This window comes from Macrobrachium nipponense, chromosome 40, assembly GCF_015104395.2.
Source record: "Macrobrachium nipponense isolate FS-2020 chromosome 40, ASM1510439v2, whole genome shotgun sequence".
NCBI classification, from domain to species: Eukaryota; Metazoa; Arthropoda; class Malacostraca; order Decapoda; family Palaemonidae; genus Macrobrachium; species Macrobrachium nipponense.
The window spans coordinates 16392014-16411079 of record NC_061101.1 but is presented as its reverse complement, the minus strand read 5'-3'; the positions used below and the strand labels follow the sequence as shown (position 1 = coordinate 16411079).

Genomic DNA, 19066 nt, shown 5'->3' with positions numbered 1-19066 from the left:
GCTTTTTAAGTGTTTATACCATCTCCACTTTATATATACATGTGTTTGTGTTTGACTTGGTTTGTTTGAGTGCAAAATTTGACTTCATGGAAATGATTCTATTTTATCTATTGCAAATAGGGATTTAATAAATTTTTCACTACAGGTACTGAAGTCATTGAAACAACGACATGAACATCGCCATCTACCTCCGCATTGGTAAGGTAAAAGTGAATAGATTTAATATATATGCATATATATAAATAATGTATATATGTATATATAATTCATTTATATATGTATATATATACATGTTTATATATATTTATGAATGTATGTATAAGTATACGTATATATATATATATATATATATATATATATATATATTATATATATATATAGATATAGTATATATATACTCAATTTAATTATCAGCTAAGACTAAGTACTTTCGTTTATTTTACGAACCTTCAGGTCACAGAGTTAAACAAAATATATAAGAAAGTTAACATGGATGATCCTACATAAGTTAAATAAAAAATACTAAAAATATATTAATGGTTCAATACACTTAGTATCAATGCCATTTATGATTCCTGACCTACAATGGGTGCAAAAGAGTCTTTGCAGAGATTAGTTAATAAGTGCATCTCTCCCAATTCTAAAAATCAAGGGAAGGTAACTGCTTCTCTATCAACGCGCCTTAACTTATCTAATCACACGATTGCATCGAATATTTCATCTTGAAGTAACAATTCCGTTAAGTAACTAAAACCCTGTACCATTACCTCCTCTTGTATATTTTCTCGATATTATATCTAACATAATATCCACATAGTTCCTAACCCAAACTAATTGATACATTACTATTAACAATCGATTTAAGAGCTATATTAACCAATTTATCAAATCCAGAATGGTGGCATAGGAAAAAATCATCAAAATGCGACAGCCGATAAGTACAGAAGTCCTTTAAAATTGAGGTATTACTGTATTTGTATTTATAGAGATCTTAAGATTTTGTAATCATCTCTGAACAGTGTTCTTCGTGACCTCGCTCCTCGATTTCGTGGACTGCGTGAACATATTGGCCAAGGTCTCTGTCAACAGCAGTCAGGAATTATCAGCCACCCACAAGGATTCAAGGTGGGATTTACTATATTGTGAGGTTGTGGTAAAAGAGAGAGAGAGAGAGAGAGAGAGAGAGAGAGAGAGAGAGAGAGAGAGAGAGGAATTCTGGAAGGTTTTGTAACCGAGATGTAAGCCAGAAAATAGTTAGCCATAGCAGTTTATAAAATTTCGGCTGACGGTTCTAAGCAAGGCGTGATTTCCGTTCGTTTGGACAGAGGAATATGTATAAGTTCTGGAAGACCCCTTATCGTTTGTCCCAGATTAAACGATAGATCGTAGAACGAATAGTAGAAAATACTATTTCAAGACCTATCAAAATGCATTTTTGTTACAATTTAGAGTACTTTCGTCTATGAGCATTACTGTGATAATATCAGTTGATTGGATTTCACCGCCTGGCTCTGAGTCTAGATTTATTTTATGCACTAACAACAGTAATTATTCTTTACAGTGAACCATTATCAACCGACATTCGAGCGATAATTGAAGAGTTGAACAAGGATCCGTCCATTCACTTCGAACTTCTCTACGATAGACAACATGAAGGTATGACAATTTGTCGCTAGTCTGACGAATGTCCTCATTCCGAGAAAATAGGCTTCAGAGAATTTTGATATTATTCAAAGCTTTTAATCACCTCATCTTTCGTGGAAATGTTGCTGGAAAATGAGACAACGCTGGCAGATGAAATTTTGACATGTTATAGAGTACCGAAAACTGAGACACTTTGACCGGAAAACTCAAAATCTTGAAAAAAACAAATGCAATGCGGCAGTTCCTCAAAAAGGGACGAATTCTTCCATTACTTTTTCTGTACCACAATAATTCATATTCTCTCTCTTCCATCGTACTATCCACCCTCTCCTAACAATTGATTCATAGTGCAATTGCTTTGATGCTTCCCTCCTGCAACACCTTTCAAACCTTCTATACTCTTAGTTTCCTTTAAAGCGCTGAATGACTTCATAGGTTCCAGGGCTTGGCCTCTGGCCTAACTCTTATATTCTATTTTATTCTATCTGGTTGCGTATGTATAATCTGGAATATCCTTAAATATTTTACATTAACTATAGTGTAATTACTTTCTGAAAGTGGGCACCCAGTTCAGAATCCTTAAATATTTTACGCGAACTACATTGTTATTACTTTCTGAAAGCGAACACCCAGTTCAGACTTTCTTAAAAGTGGACACCCATTCCCCCAAACTGACCAGAAACTGCAAGCAGCGTCTTCAAGAACATCCCAGCCGGGCTGACGATGTTCCTGTACGAGCGAGCGATGTCGTTACAGCAGCTGTTGAAGCCGCCATCGTCAGGAGCGACGTTTTTGCTGACTCTCTGCTCCTCCCAGAACATCTTGGATGTTTTTCAAAAGGTAATTTCACATCGCTTTCGTCTGTGATTTGGGTTGAGGAGTCACTCGTCAAGAAATCTGTCAGTTTATCTTTTTACTACGGAACTGACGTGTCAGAATATAGCCTTTGTCAAAAAATATACGTAAAAAAAATTTAAATGAATAAATAGACTGAAAGTAAGTTAAGGCTTTCAATAAGTAAAAAATTACAAAATCCCTTTGGGGAATTTCTTATCATTGATTTCCATCCACATTATATATATATATATATATATATATATATATATATATATATATATATATATATATATATATATATATACATTACTATGCACACACACATACACACACACACACACACACACACATATATAAGCGAATACCACGGGAAAATGATAGTCAGAAATCAAAGCGCTTTCGTCTTTACTCAGACAAGGTCTCAGATACAAACAAGATCAGGAATACCAGATGGTTAATTATCAAAAGGGCAAAAAATTAAAAGGGATAATCCAGGATTATCGGATATCACACGGTCACAAACTTAAACAGATTCTGACCCTAACCGAAATTACAAAGTATCTTTACAGTCCAAAACATGTAAAAACTGAATATATTAATTTTGTTGCTTATATTTATCTACAACTTTTTTCATTATGAAAGCATCAAGTTTAAATAAACCAAGACTTAAATTTAGAACATTTCTATTATTTGACTTGATAAAACAAGATTCAATGATATTCCTTTTAACTGTGTCATTACATGGGACTAAGGCTCTTGCTTGACTCCAATTAATAGGATGGTCTAAATCTCTCATATGTACGAATAATGCATTCGATATTTGCCCAGTTCTCACAGAATATTGATGTTGCTTGAGACGCTGTGAAAGAGATTTGCCGGTCTGTCAGTAATAGACTTTATCACACTTTTGCAAGGAATTTCATATATGCAGCCTGGAAGATCTTTAGAAGAATTTTTGATTACTAACTCTTGACATTAATATTACTGAAAACAACATTTATGTTAAAAAGCTTTAAAATTCTAGGAATATCTAAAAACCTTTCATCATAAGGTAATTTTAGAATGTTATGCTTACTAAATTCAAGTTTGTCATTAGTTAAATAAAATGTTTTTCTAGCTCTTTTCCATGCCACATCTACAAAAGTCCTTGGGTATTTTAGTTTCAATGCAATATCATAAATAGTTTTAATTTCAGCGTCAATAAACAATGTTGATTTTATGAACAAATTGAATAGTTTAAATTTGAATTATGATTTTAATATGTTTAATTTTGATGTTGTCTCTTTATTTACAAAAGTGCCTGTAGATGACTTACTTGAATATTGGGAAGAGGAATTAGAGCGTCATGACATTCCCTTAAGTGTAGCAAATCTCATTAGTTCTCATAAGGTTATGTATCAAGATAGTAAATTTTGTTTCAATGGGGAATTTTTGTACAAAAGTTTGGCATGGCTATGGGTAATCCCTTATCTCCTGTCCTTAGCAATATTTACATGTAATTTTTGAGACAAAACTCTTACCAAGAATTTTGCCCCAAAAAGTTATTGGTTTAGATATGTGGATGATATCTTCTGTATTTGGCCAGTTCACGAAAACCTCCAGGAAGTTCCTTAATAATCTCAATAATTTAGTCCCTTCTATAAAATTTACTGTTAGAGGAAGAAAGAAATTGTAATTTGAATTTTCTTGATGTAACTGTCCATAGAAATGATAGAAATTTCACCTTTTCAGTCTTTCGAAAATCAACTAATATTGCCTCTTTTGTTCATTACTACTCCAATCACCATCAAAATGTTAAATTCTCTGTTTTTTCTGGGATGTTCCTAAGGGCTTTACATGTCCGTAGCCCGCAGTTTATTGACGCTGAAATTAAAACTATTTATGATATTGCATTGAAACTAAAATACCCAAGGACCTTTGTAGATGTGGCATGGAAAAGAGCTAGAAAAACATTTTATTCAACTAATGACAAACTTGAATTTAGTAAGCATAACATTCTAAAATTACCTTATGATGAAAGGTTTTTAGATATTCCTAGAATTTTAAAGCTTTTTAACATAAATGTTGTTTTCAGTAATATTAATGTCAAGAGTTTAGTAATCAAAAATTCTTCTAAAGATCTTCCAGGCTGCATATATGAAATTCCTTGCAAAAAGTGTGATAAAGTCTATTACGGACAGACCGGCAAATCTCTTTCACAGCGTCTCAAGCCACATCAATATTCAGTGAGAACTGGGCAAATATCGAATGCATTATTCGTACATATGAGAGATTTAGACCATCCTATTAAAACTGGAGTTCAAGCAAGAGCCTTAGTCCCATGTAATGACACAGTTAAAAGGAATATCATTGAATCTTGTTTTATCAAGTCAAATAATAGAAATGTTCTAAATTTAAGTCTTGGTTTATTTAAACTTGATGCTTTCATAATGAAAAAAGTTGTAGATAAATATAAGCAACAAAATTAATATATTCAGTTTTTACATGTTTTGGACTGTAAAGATACTTTGTAATTTCGGTTAGGGTCAGAATCTGTTTAAGTTTGTGACTGTGTGATATCCGATAATCCTGGATTATCCCTTTTAATTTTTTGCCCTTTTGATAATTAACCATCTGGTATTCCTGATCTTGTTTGTATCTGAGACCTTCCTCTCCAATTGTACTTTAGTAGCTCCTTGACGATGTCTGAGTAAAGACGAAAGCGCTTGGATTTCTGACTATCATTTTCCCGTGGTATTCGCTTATTTATGAAGTCACGTGCATCTACTGTGATTATAAACAAACACACACACACAACACATCTATATATATATATATATATATATATATATATATATATATATATATATATATATATATATATATATATATATGGTTACACCTTCACGGATGGGTCATCAACAGTGCATTTACACACACACACACACACTCTGTGTCATTCACGTCTATCTTGCACGCACATCTGTGATTCCTGCATATCATGCTAATTACAATATAATACCATTTTCATTTCATCCCTCAAAATACTTCATGGGATCACTCTTCATTTCAACACCTCATTTTAAATCCATCTTATCAACATTTTCACTGTCTCAAAGTCTCACGCGTAGGTTGCATGCTTTCTTGCACGTCTTAGATAAGGGACTTCTCTCACCACACCTTATCTAAGTCATCTTGTCAACAATTTCTCTATCTCTCTCTTATCTAGCTCTCAAACCCCTATTGCTTCGCTCTGGCACTTTCTGGATACTGACGGCTATGTTGCCTGCGGTCTTGCACTTTCTGGACACTGGAGAATCTGCAGCACCTCATCTGATGTCTTCTGATAACAATCTCTCTGGCACTACGTCACACTTCTATATCGCAAGCGCTGCTTTACTTCCTGGAAATTGGAGCTTCTGAATTCCAGTTCCTTATCTTGTCCATGCTATGAACACTTTCTGTCTCTGGGTTTCACATATATGGTAAATGCACTCTTGATCTCTTGCACTCTCTGGGTACTGAGGATTTTCAATTTGTACACCTCATTTTTTATCACTAGCCCTTACATGTAGGTTATACACCCTTTTACTCTCTGTGTATTTAGGCCTCACCATTACTAAACCTCTACCATTCTGTCCAGCCACTAGATATATATATATATATATATATATATATATATATATATATATATATATATATATATATATATATATTTGCATTCTCAAGCTCTCGCTTCTTGCAGCTCTTCCGAATCACATATACTTCCCACCTACTCAATCCTTTCTATTCTTTCAACTTGTCCAGACAACCTAGAACTACGCTACTTCGTCTTTTCAACGCTTTCAGCCATTTGAACGCATCTTTTTGGCCACGAATAACCCTTTTATCTTTTTTGCCACGAATAACCCTTTAATGGCACCTTCTATAGACACATAGCCAAGTAGGAATCTTTCCTAAATAGTGACCCTCGAGGGTTTTCGGGGTTGGTCACCTACGACTAATATTTATTGCGCGTCATTATCTTTATGATATTTACAGTCTTTTGTATATGTTTTTACGGTAATCCCCAAAGGGCTTGTACTCAACACGCCACAAAGGTGGGTATATGCCGGGTTGAAACCCTTTAGGGTCACTATCTAAGAAAGTTTCGATAGTGTTTATCCCACAGCTTCAAAAACTCTCCCTCTAGATCCGGAACCTACGTCTGGAGAGCCACTGGGTGAGGTGGATTTTGATGGTGGAAGGAGAAACGGAAAGAGACGGAGTGATGGCGTGGCTGGATGGGATCTTGAACGAAGGGACCCAGGTGGCCATCTTGACCAGAATTTCGGTGGGACACCTCTCGGTGTTTACGTCCCGCCTGACCTTCCGTGGTACCATGGGGTAAGTGGACATATTCTTTGGCGATTCATTCCCTAATCTGGTTATTGATTGACTTATGGATTTATGATTTTATGAAAAAAATCTAGACTGTCAAGTTAAGCACTGGTATACTTTCAGTCATTCAGCGCTCTAGACAGTGAAAAAAGGGAGTTGGAGAGGTTGAACAGTAAGGTAAAAGGATCTAGAAAATTGGGAAGATAAAGTACAAAGTCCCCGTAGGATAACAGTGGCGTCATTGAACCTCATATGATGCACTGTAGGCATTACTTAAAGGTCCTTTGCAGCGTCCCTTCTGCCCCTAGCTGCAACCCCTTTCATTCCTTTTATAGTACCTCCGTTCATATTCTCTTTCTTCCATCTTCCTTTCCACCCTCTCCTAACAAGTGACGTTTCCCTCCTGTTACACCTTTCAAACCTCATTAATGTCAATTTCCCTTCCAGCGCTGAATGACCTCACAGGTCCCAGCGCTTGCTTGGCATTTGGCCTAAATCCTATATTCCAACTGTGTATTCCAACTTCCATCATTTCACTGAAGTATAGAAATAATGTTTATCAGTCCACTTAAGCCCTATTTGTTGAGAATATAACTTAATATACATAGTTTAATACAAACTTTACGTATGAATTGATTGATTGATTGGTTAGTTCTTTCTAGCGTCGTTTAGGTATGAATAGCTAGGAATAGAACATGCAAGCAAATCAATGGGATTTTTCAGTTTTATAAAGTTATTCATTTACGAAAGGTACCCATGTATTACACTGACACATAATCAAATATATACAAACCCCCAACATGTGGTTCTCATACCCCCAAGGGGTATGGAAACCCCCCTCCCCCCTGTCAAGAACCCCTGGTCTAAACGGGTAATAAACACCCCACTGATAGGTTTGCCTATCGAGGCGTCTGGGACAAGAGCAGCAGAGATGGTGTCCGCGGTCTCCGCCAGATGGTGACCTCGAATGACCTGGGTCTGTACAAGAACATGCGGGGGAGGACGTTGACCGTGACGGCCCTGAACGTGTGGCCCTTCTTTGCCCTGGGGCAGCAATACCCGGACGGGAGTTACGAGGCCAAGGAGGGCATTGATGTCAGGATCGTGGAGACCTTGAGTTCTGCCTTGAATTTTACGTGAGTGGTTTGTTATTATTATTATTATTATTATTATTATTATTATTATTCTTTATTATTATTATTATTATTATTATTATTATTATTATTTGCAAATACCTCCATACTTCTAAATTTCTATATTTTCTTCTTCTTCTTCTTCTTCTTCTTCTTCTTCTTCTTCTTCTTCTTCTTATTATTATTATTATTATTATTATTATTATTATTATTATTATTATTATTGAAACAAGGAACCCCTGTAACGAGACTATAATATCGAGAATTAAAAGCCACAACAGTGTTAAAAAAGTAGTGACGTCACTTAAACAGTGACGTCATATGAATCGTGACGTAACCTCTGTTTTTCCCCTCCTCCGGGAACAGGTACCGCGTAGTCCGTCCATCAGACGGTGCTTGGGGCTACCCCCAAGCTGACGGTACAGTGACGGGTATGATTGGCATGGTGTCGAGACGGGAGGCACACCTGGCTATCACTATCATCGCCATCAATGGTACTAGTAGTAATAGTGACTAGTGGCTGTGATAAATGCTACTGTTATTATCAGTATACGTTGTAGAAGTAATTGCAACCAGTTGTATTGGTTAGTAGTGACAATAGTATTAGTTATAGTAGCTTCACAACAGTGCATTTGATATCTAGGCCAGTCCCTTACGACGCTCCTGATTGGCTGCTGATAAGCCAATCACAGGGCTGGAAACTCTGTCTCTCTCTCGAGAGAGAGTTCATATGGATAGGATCTAGGTTCTGCCTCTCCTGAGGGATGCTTTCAAAAGTATCCCTCGTGAGAGGTGGAACATGCATCCTAACCGTGTGAACTCTCGAGAGAGACAGAGTCTCCCGCCCTGTGACTGGCTCATCAACAGCCAATCATGAGCGTCGTAAGGAACTTGGCCTAGACATCAAATAGTGCACGGTTGATGTGAATCTACTATAGTAGTAATGATGATATCATTAGTATTAGCTATTATTGTCGTTACACTCTTGTAAGATATGTTACAACTGCATTGCAATATTTTGTTTTTGTCAAAACTACGCCATTTTCGTGATTTAGAGGTCTGCTTAACCATCAAAAAGCCCAAGTGAGACTAAGACTCCTCGGACTCGAGTATAGGTCAGTCAACACCTTTCCAATTGCAGAGAAGAGGGAAGAAGTCGTGGACTTCACCATCGGATATTACCGCGGACTGCTGAAGATCTACTCGAGGGCCCCCAGGCAGAAGAACAGGGCTTTGGCGGTCATGTCCTCCTTCGATTCTCTGGTATTGTTATTTTATTTAATGTGGTGCGGTTACATATGTCATATGTGTGATGCTTTGTACGATATTCCACCACACAGAGTTTGTTTTGGTTCGAGTGGAAAAATCTGGGAAGTCGAGTACAATTTTCGCCACTATAGCATCTTGGCATTAAACTACCTCAAGTGGTCCAAATATTAAAGTTCATTTTCAGTGCTAAACTAATGCCACGCACGTTCGAATAAGCAATACTCTTATCAACAGCTTCAAAAGATATATTCCATTTATTAATCTTGATTTATTTCAACCGGATATTGTCATTCAACGCCGGACCTTAAGATTATGTATTGTCAATTCTTTTCCTAAATATGTATAACACCTATTTATTAATTTTCCTGACTGTGCTTGAGTCTATATTCGGTTTTATTATTTTTTTTTTCGGGGGGGGCGATGTGGGAAAAGGGGAGAGGGGGATGCGGCTGCTTGCCTGGTGCTCTTTGCTATCGTAGCTGCAACCTTTTGAAGTTTAATCATCACAAGGTGTCTATTTCAATGTTTGGTTCAATAGAAGCAAGATAAATTTTTTCTCATGGGCCTAACTCGTTTCCCATTATTATTATTATTATTATTATTATTATTATTGATTATTATTATTAATTATTATTATTATTAGGGAAAAACTCTCTATCGCGAGAGAATATATAATATTCTAAAGGGTCCACAATAATACAAAGTTTTAAGAGTCCGTGTATAATTTTTAAGACTTTACAAAAAGCTTTCGAACCCTTCCCTTTGTAAGTGATTGCTCATTTGGACTGAAGATGAACACAGGGAAGGGTTCGAAAGCTTTTGTAAGGTCTTAAAAATTATAAACGGACTCTTAACACTTTGTATTATTGTGGACCCTTTAGAGCATTATTATTATTATTATTATTATTATTATTATTATTATTATTTTTTTTTTTTTTCTTTTTTTTGCTCTATCACAGTCCTCCAATTCGACTGGGTGGTATTTATATGTGGGGGTTCCGGGTTAACATCCTGCCTCCTTAGAGTCTATCACTTTTCTTACTATGTGTGCCGTTTCTAGGATCACACTCTTCTGCATGAGTCCTGGAGCTACTTCAGCCTCTAGTTTTTCTAGATTCCTTTTCAGGGATCTTGGGATCGTGCCTAGTACTCCTATGATTATGGGTACGATTTCCACTGGCATATCCCATATCCTTCTTATTTCTATTTTCAGATCTTGATACTTATCATTTTTTCCCTCTCTTTCTCTTCAACTCTGGTGTCCCATGGTATTGCGACATCAATGAGTGATACTTTCTTCTTGACTTTGTCAATAAAAACGTCACGTCTGGTCTGTTTGCACGTATCACCCTATCCGTTCTGATACCATAGTCCCAGAGGATCTTTGCCTGATCGTTTTCTATCACTCCCTCAGGTTGGTGCTCGTACCCCTTATTACTGCAAGGTAGTCTGATGTTTCTTGCACAGCTCCATGGAGCTTTTGCCACTGAATCATGCCTCTTTTTGTACTGGTTCTGTGCAAGTGCCGGGCATTCGCTTGCTATGTGGTTTATGGTTTAATTTTTCGTATTGCACTTCCTACATATGGGAGAGATGTTATTTCCGTCTATCGTTCTTTGAACATATCTTGTGACGCTGTTATCTCCATTCCCTTCTTTAGCTCTCCCCTCTGTAGCCATTGCCATGTGTCATCGCTGGCTAGTTCTTTAGTCTGTATCTGATTACTGGCACTGCCCATGTGTTTATGGCTTTTATCATATTTCCGGCGTTGAGTTTTGACTTGAGTATCGCCTTGAGTCTCTGCATATATTCTTTCCTGATCGTGTCCTTCATCTCTTGGTGTTTTATATCCCCTCCTTCCATTATTCCCAGGTATTTGTATCCTGTCTCATCTATGTGTTTGATGTTGCTCCCATCTGGTAGCTTTATCCCTTCAGTTCTCGTTACTTTGCCTTTTTGTATGTTGACTAAGGCGCATTTTCCTATTCCAAACTCCATCCTGATGTCCCCAGATACAATCCTTACAGTCTGGATTAGGGTATCTATTTCCTTGATGCTCTTACCATACACCTTGATGTCGTCCATGAACATAGATGGTTGATTCTGTTGCCTCTTTCCTTGAGTTGGTAACCCGGCATCCATCTTCTGTAGTACTTTTGTCATGGGAATCATGGCTACTACGAAGAGTAGTGGGGACAGTGAGTCGCCCTGGAAGATCCCTCTGCTAGTCTTATTCCAGAGCTTGTAAGTATTGTATTCCAGTTGCGCATTATATTTTTGATGAAGCTGATGGTGTTTGCCTGTGCCCCATATATTTTCAGGCATTCTATTAGCCATGTCGAAGGCTTTCTTATAGGTTGGTTTTCCTTCTCCTACTGTTCTTCATTACCATTTTGTTCTATCAGGAGCTGGTCTTTTGTGCCTCTACACTTCCTTCTGCAGCCTTTCTGTTGGTGGGGGATGGTGTTTTGTCTCCTCTAGGTAATTGTATAGCTTTCATGATGATACCTGTTAGTAACTTCCACATTATTGGTAGGCAGGCGATAGGCCTGTAGTTACTGGCTATATTTCCCTTACTCTTGTCTTTTTGTACTAAGGTATGTTCTTCCTGTGGTCATCCATTTGGGTGCATGGTGATTTGAGATACAATGCTGGAGTGTTCTGCTATCGTGGGTGTAGGGCCTTGAAGTTTTTGAGCCAGTATCCATGGACTTCATCGGGACCTGGGGCTTTTCCAGTTTGGCATTTTCTTTAGTTGGTGTCTGATTGTGTCTGTCGTGATCTCTGTGAATCTTTGTTTATTCTCCCTGTTTCTTCTTCCTTGACTTCCCGGAGCCATGTTGCATGTTTGTTGTGTGATACCGGATTGCTCCAAATGTTTTCCCAGAGTCTCTTACTTGGTTCGGCTTCAGGAATTTCTGGTGGTTGTCTTCCCCTCTTAGTTGGCTGTATAGTCTTTTCTGGTTGGTTCCGGATAGTTTGTTCTGTTGGTATCCCTTATTCCTGTTCATGTACCGTTGGATCTTATGTGCTTTGGCCTTAAGCCTCTGTTTTACATCTTTATTGTGTTGTTTAGTCCCCCTCTCTTGTACTTTGTATTTTCTCGTTGAGTTCCTCCCTTGTTTTCTTGCTTCTTAGCCTTTTTCCAGGCGCCTTTTTCCAAGGAGGTTGCTGTTTTGGTTTCTGCTGGTTGGTTGTGCTGGTGGTGTGGTTGGTGTTCGAATCCCCATCAGTTCTGCTACTAATCTTGCTCCTGCATATACCAAGTTATTTGTTTCTGTGATACTGGTGGTGTGTATTGTGCCCATTATTTCATTGACCTCACTTGTTTTCTCCCTTAATTTCTTGGTGTGTAGGCTTTCATGGAGGGGATCTTTGTTCTCTCTGTATCTGGCTCCATCCATGGTCTAATCTTTCTACCCATCCGTCCTCTCTGTTACTTCGTCGGTGTTTCTTCGTGTGTCGTTGTTGATACCTCATCCTCCCTGTCGTCTTCTGTGGCATCGTCTCTCCAGTTTTCGTCTTCGTGTAATTCGTTGTCGTGTGACATTTCCCTTTCCAGTTCTTCTCTTTCTGTTGGGGAGAGCCAATTCTTTTTCTTTATGTTCCTTACTTGGTCTGCCAGCCTCTGCTCTGTTTGGGGGGTGTTATTCCTCTCATTCCAGATGTTGACCAATCTTCTTCTTATCCTCTCTCCGTCGGGTTGCTTCTGATGTAGCATCTCCATATTTCCGTCCTTTTCTTTCTTCTCTTGTCCATTTCTCCTTTTTGCCTCTGTAGCTCCAGTCTCAGGCTGTTGATTACTGTCGTTGTGGTGATCAGTTGCTGGATGACGACCTCCAAGATACTGACCGTCTTCCCCTTCAATTGGGTTGAATACCTGGTGTTGCCGGACGAAGCTCCTCTGTTTGCCAAGAGGTTCCATTTACGTCGTTGTCGTTTATTCCTTCATTTCTTTGCTTTTTAACCCATAGCTGGACCCTACCCCATCAGGGATAGGTACTCATTTACAGCTGAGTAGACTGAGGAAATTTTGGTAAAGATCCTTTCCCACGGAATCAACGCCGAAGAGAGCGGTCACCCATCCAACGACTGACCAGCCCAATGTTGCTTAACTTGACTTAAGGTCCATTGACGACTTAACCCACTCCTCCACAGCGCCACATATTATCATTATTATTATTATTATTATTATTTTTATTATTATTTTATTTTAATTATTATTATTTTTTATTATTATTATTAATTAGGACTCCTGTCGTCTCCCAAACAGGTATGGATCTGCATCATGGCCACTACCCTCGTCATGGGACCTCTGGCCTACCTGGCGTCGGTCTCTCTAGACCCAGAGGACTGGAAAGAAGGCCCAAGTCTCAGGAAGGTCCAGGAGTACGTCTTCGGGATGTTCAGTAACCTGGTTTTGCAAGACAATCGCGTCTCTCCTCTTAAGTGGCCTGAGAAGGTCATCTTTCTGTCGTGGTACCTCTTCTGCCTCGTCGTGTCAGGTGAGATGACGAGAAGTTGAATAGTCATGGACTTGTTATTATTATTATTATTATTATTATTATTATTATTATATTATTATTATTATTATTATAAAAAAATCCTCATAGTAGCACGAGTCTTCAAATGGAGAAACAAATCCACAGTTATGTAAATGTACATATATTTAATAATAACAACAAGGATTGTTTTCGAGAATCTGTTCGGTTCCCCTTATCAATTTAAATATATGTACATTTACATAACTGTGGATTTGTTTTCTCCATTATTATTATTATTATTATTATTATTATTATTATTATTATTATTATTATTATTATTATTATTATTATTATTATTATTATGTATTTATTTATTTACTTTTTTGGGTCTATCACAGTCCTCCAAATCGACTGGGTGGCATTTGTAGTGTGGGGTTCCGGGTTGCATCCTGCCTCCTTAGGAATCCATCACTTTCTTACTATGGGCGCTGTTTCTAGGAGTACACTCTTCTGCACGAGTCCTGGAGCTACTTCAGCCTCTAGTTTTCCCAGATTCTTTTTCAGGGATCTTGGGATCGTGCCTAGTGTTCCTATGATTATGGGTATAATTTCCACTGGCATATCCCATATCATTATTATTTCTATTTTCAGGTCTTGATAGGGTTCATCTTCTGAATAATAATAATAATAATAATAATAATAATAATAATAATAATAATAATAATAATATAACTGTTGAATAAAATGGCAGAATTCAGCGAATTAAACTTATATATTATCTTTCCTATTTTTCTTATTACTCGCTTTTCTGGCTCTGCGATACTTCGCAGTAATTGACCAATATTCAAATTGGGAATAATGCTGAAAGTGGTATTTTGTTTAGAACAGGATTTATAATAATAATAATAATAATAATAATAATAATAATAATAATAATAATAACAATAATAATAATAATAATAATAATAATAATAATAATAATAATAATAATAATAATAATGATTCAGCATGCAGAAGTGTACTCCTACAAACAGCGCACATAGTAAGAAAAGTGATGGACTCCTAAGGAGGCAGGATGCAACCCGGAACCCCACACTGTAAATGCCACTAAGTCGAATAGGTTGACTGTGATAGAAATATATAGTAATAATAACCCTAAACTTTCTAGCAAGCTCCTATCAATGAATCCGGTGGTCCGGAGTTCGATTCTCGGTTCGGCCAACGCGGAACCTGAGGAATTTATTTCTGGTGATAGAAATTAATTTCTCGATAAAATGTGGTTCGGATCCCACAATAAGCTGTAGGTCCCGTTGCTAGGTAACCAATTGGTTCCTAGTCACGTAAAAATATCTAATCCTTCGGGCCAGCCCTAGGAGAGCTGTTAATCAGCTCAGTGGTCTGGTAAAACTAAGATATAAAACTGAGATATACTTAACTTCTTTTCTTATGTATGAAGATTTATGGTTTTGGGGAAACACTCATGCACGTCAAATATTCCAGCCTTGTATTCCGGAATGCTGACAGCCGTGCTGGCCGTTCCGTCGTACGAGAAACCCGTCGACTCTTTGGAGGAGTTGCCCAGGGCCGTGAAAGATGGTTTTACCATTGGCGTGATGGCTGACTCGACCAACGAATATCTCTTCAGGGTGAGATGTGAAATAGAGAAACATTGGATTTTCTATTCTTCTTTAGCGTTAGAAAAGGAATACCAGGTAATTAGGCCATTACAGTAACTAAAAGAAAAATCAGTCAGCATGTATAACTTATTATGTGACCAGATTCTTCCAAGTAAAACAGAGAGAGAGAGAGAGAGAGAGAGAGAGAGAGAGAGAGAGATCCAAGTAAATACTTTTTGCTTTTGCTTCGGTATTTATTTCCTCCCTTTAAAAGATTAAGAGAGAGAGAGAGAGAGAGAGAGAGAGAGAGAGAGAGAGGAGAGAGAGAGAGAGAGAATTCTTGTCAACATTCTCTGGTAAATTTACATTGACAGATAATGTTTCAATCTCATTTCCACCTCCTCCTTTCCTCGTATGATTTTCGGCCGCCTTAACAATTTCGTTTATGATTTGCCTTTGATTTTTTCTTTAAATGGTGGTCCAGGATGCGACTTACGGCATCTACAAGGACACGTGGAAGCTTTTCAATCACGAAGACAGGTCCAAGAGCTTCGTAGACAGCCCTGCTACGGGTATCGCGAGAGTAAGTATAAAAAAAATCTTTTGAATAATCCTTTTCGTGCACTTTTGATTCCATTCTTGTCTGTATTTCTGTTAACTGAGGCAGACCGAAGAGGAGAGATCTACGTGGCATTGGTACAGCCTCTCTTGCCTATTCTGTCATCTTTCACAAGATCAATAATGGTAGAATCTTATAGTTTTCCAAAATAAGCAATAGTTAACTTACGGAATCTTGAAACCTTCCTTTCTGTCTGGATAACAAATGTAATTACGTAGATAGTAGTATGGAAAATGATGATTGGTTCACTTTTACAGTTAGTAGCAGTTAAAGGAATAATTTAAGAACGGTGCATACAAGGTCTATATTTCCCGAAGTCTCGAACAAATAAAAAAACAAAAACAAAAAAAACAATGAATTGACAAATTGACTTCATTCTTCGAATTAACAACAGTGACCTCATTCTACGAAATGTTCACTTTTGCAGTTAGTTGCAGTTAAAGGAATAATAATTAAGAACGGTGTATACAAGGTCTACAGGCCTTGGGTGTATATTTCCCGAAGTTTCGAACAAACAGAAAAAAAAAAAAAGCAAAACAATGAATTGACAAATTGACTTCAATCTTCGAGTTAACAACAGTAACCTCATTCTTCTTCTTCTTCTTCGACCTTGGGTGTATATTTCCTGAAGTCTCGACCAACCAACCCCCCTCAAAAAAAGCAAAACAATGAATTGACAAATTGACTTCATTCTTCGGGTTAACAAGTGTGACCTTATTCTTCTTTTTCTTCTTCTTCGACCTTGGGTGCATATTTCCTGAAGTCTCAAACCAAAAAAGCAAAAAAAAAAGCAAAAAAATGAATTGACAAATTGACTTCAATCTTCGAGTTAACAAGAGTGACCTTATTCTTCTTCTTCTTCTTCTTCTTCTTCTTCTTCTTCTTCTTCTTCTTCTTCTTCTTCTTCTTCGACCTTGGGGTGTATATTTTCCGAAGTCTCAACCCCACCCCCGAAAAAATAATGCAAAACAATGAATTGACAAATTGACTTCATTCTTCGAGTTAACAATAGTGACCTCATTCTTCTTCTTCATCTTCCATCCACGCATAAAGGTCTTGGAGAAGAAATTCATCTACATGGGGCCAGCTATCCTGGGAGATGCCATCGCCAAGAAATACGGAAGCAGTCAGTTCCACTTCGGGAAGGAGACGTTTTTCCCCCAGGATGCAGCCATCGCCTGTCCCCCTGGGTCCCCTTACGTCCAGAGCTTCAATCGAGTGTGAGTGGGTCGTCTTTCTGTCCCCTTTTTATGTGCCATATGATCCTGGCACCTCACCCGTGAGAAGGGTTGCCAAAGAGTGCATTCTTGCGCTTCTTAGCTTCTTAGACCTTAAGTCCCTTTCATTGTAAGAGTTCTCCAACTCCGTCCGTCCTGTGCTTTTCGAATTGGCCGCCTCTCTCTCTCTCTCTCTCTCTCTCTCTCTCTCTCTCTCTCTCTCTCTCTCTCTCTCTCTTTCTCTCCATTACTGATGGCTTTTGTTCATCCTTTCACTATGATGACGTTTTTATCACTTCTGTAGCCGCATATTAACTATTTCTTACCCTCTCGTTTTTATTTTGTACTAGATTTTTTTCTTTATGAATGTTTTGTAACTTGTTTGTTTTCTGAATCAAACACGCGCTCGTGCACACACACACACATATATATATATATATGTATTAATCTTTTCAAGTCCCCCCCCCCCCCTATCTCTCTCTCTCTCTGTTCTCTTCTCCTCTCCTAGATCATCAGTAGGGCAGGACTACCTACATTTCCGCTTCCGTAACTTAATTATCAAGCCCCAAAGCTACGCAAACACATCTTATCACCTTTAATCAGATAGGCCGGCCTACGTCTGCGTCATACCTAAATGAAAGTCACTCAGTTAAATTCAACGTCTCTGTCCCCATCATTTCGGCAGACTGGCGAGACTGGTGGAGGGGGGCCTGAACGTCAAATGGGAAAAGGACGAAATTCGGAAAGTACCGGAGAAACGTTCGGCCGAAGATGGTCGGCCCAAGATCTCGGCCATTAGCATCACCCACCTCCAGGTAGCGTGGATATTATGATTAGGCCTACGAGGAGCATCAAACTGCTATAAAATTTGCGCTGAGATGTTAAAGAATGTCACTAAGGAAGCTATTATGATGACCAATTCAAAATAAAACAGCACGATTACATCCAAAAAAGTTTTATATGAATAATTAAAAAATGTTTTATTTTTTCTATTCTTTTTAGGCAGCATTCTTCATAGTCGTGATTGGGATATTGGTGTCTGCCGCGGTATTACTCATGGAAAACGTCTACTTTTTCTTGGTTTGAGAGAGAGAGAGAGAGAGAGAGAGAGAGAGAGAGAGAGAGAGAGAGAGAGAGAGAGAGAGAGACAGAGCTTGGTTACGTGAATGTAATAAATTTTTAAAAAGATAATATAAGCAATATTTATGGATATGAACAAAGAATTTTACAGCATATATACTGATGTTTCGTTAATCCTTACGATACTAGTGATATCTATAAAATTGATTTTTAATACTATATAAGCTGTCCAATTGCTGGTCAGTTTCAGAGTTCTGCTTCATTTAGCATAAGAGAGAAGAGAACAAATACTATTTGAGTCGTACTATGTAACGTACTGTGTTCTCTTAATTCTCTTAGGTTCAAAAGTTATATTAACACTGAAAATGGTAAAAAAAGGGTTCCGAGGAAAATTAGGTTAAGTATTTCAAGCTTTGGTTCAACTAGACGTTATAATGAGCTCTGCTGAAGAAGTTTTGAAACTGGAAATTATTCACAAACAAATCCTCAAATACGCAGGATATAAAAAAGATGGCAGAAGTGTTTTCTGATAATAAGTAAAATTCACTATGAACATCTTGAACAGGTATGTAATTTTCGATTTTTAAGGTTCTGTTAGGTTTTGATTAAGTTTATCCGGGCTGTTTTATACGCTAATCTTCGTATACGAGCACAAATGCTTATTATTTTCGAGGCTCAGTGAAATAATTACAATTAAAATAGTCTATCATAAAATAACTAAACTTTTCGTTTTCTATATTAATTATAGTTCGTTTTCTTTTTCAACTGGCCTTGAGATTAAAGGGTTGACTTCAGCAGTTCTCAAAAT

General features: G+C 37.6%; 1 protein-coding gene across 1 annotated transcript in view; it reads left to right on the top strand.

Moving 5' to 3' along the window:
* Window positions 1-18393, top strand: part of LOC135212306 (glutamate receptor ionotropic, delta-2-like) — a 19578-nt gene extending 1185 nt beyond the window's left edge. Inside the window, exons 2-15 of the mRNA XM_064245727.1 lie at window positions 146-198; window positions 1020-1125; window positions 1562-1656; window positions 2324-2484; window positions 6653-6846; window positions 7734-7976; window positions 8340-8467; window positions 9115-9236; window positions 13516-13747; window positions 15227-15372; window positions 15827-15925; window positions 17015-17181; window positions 17864-17993; window positions 18181-18393. Of these exons, the coding sequence (XP_064101797.1) occupies window positions 171-198; window positions 1020-1125; window positions 1562-1656; window positions 2324-2484; window positions 6653-6846; window positions 7734-7976; window positions 8340-8467; window positions 9115-9236; window positions 13516-13747; window positions 15227-15372; window positions 15827-15925; window positions 17015-17181; window positions 17864-17993; window positions 18181-18264 (1935 nt within the window). The 5' untranslated portion in view covers window positions 146-170 and the 3' untranslated portion in view covers window positions 18265-18393. The remainder of the gene's footprint in view (window positions 1-145; window positions 199-1019; window positions 1126-1561; window positions 1657-2323; window positions 2485-6652; window positions 6847-7733; window positions 7977-8339; window positions 8468-9114; window positions 9237-13515; window positions 13748-15226; window positions 15373-15826; window positions 15926-17014; window positions 17182-17863; window positions 17994-18180) is intronic.
* The last annotated feature ends 673 nt before the right edge of the window (window positions 18394-19066 follow it).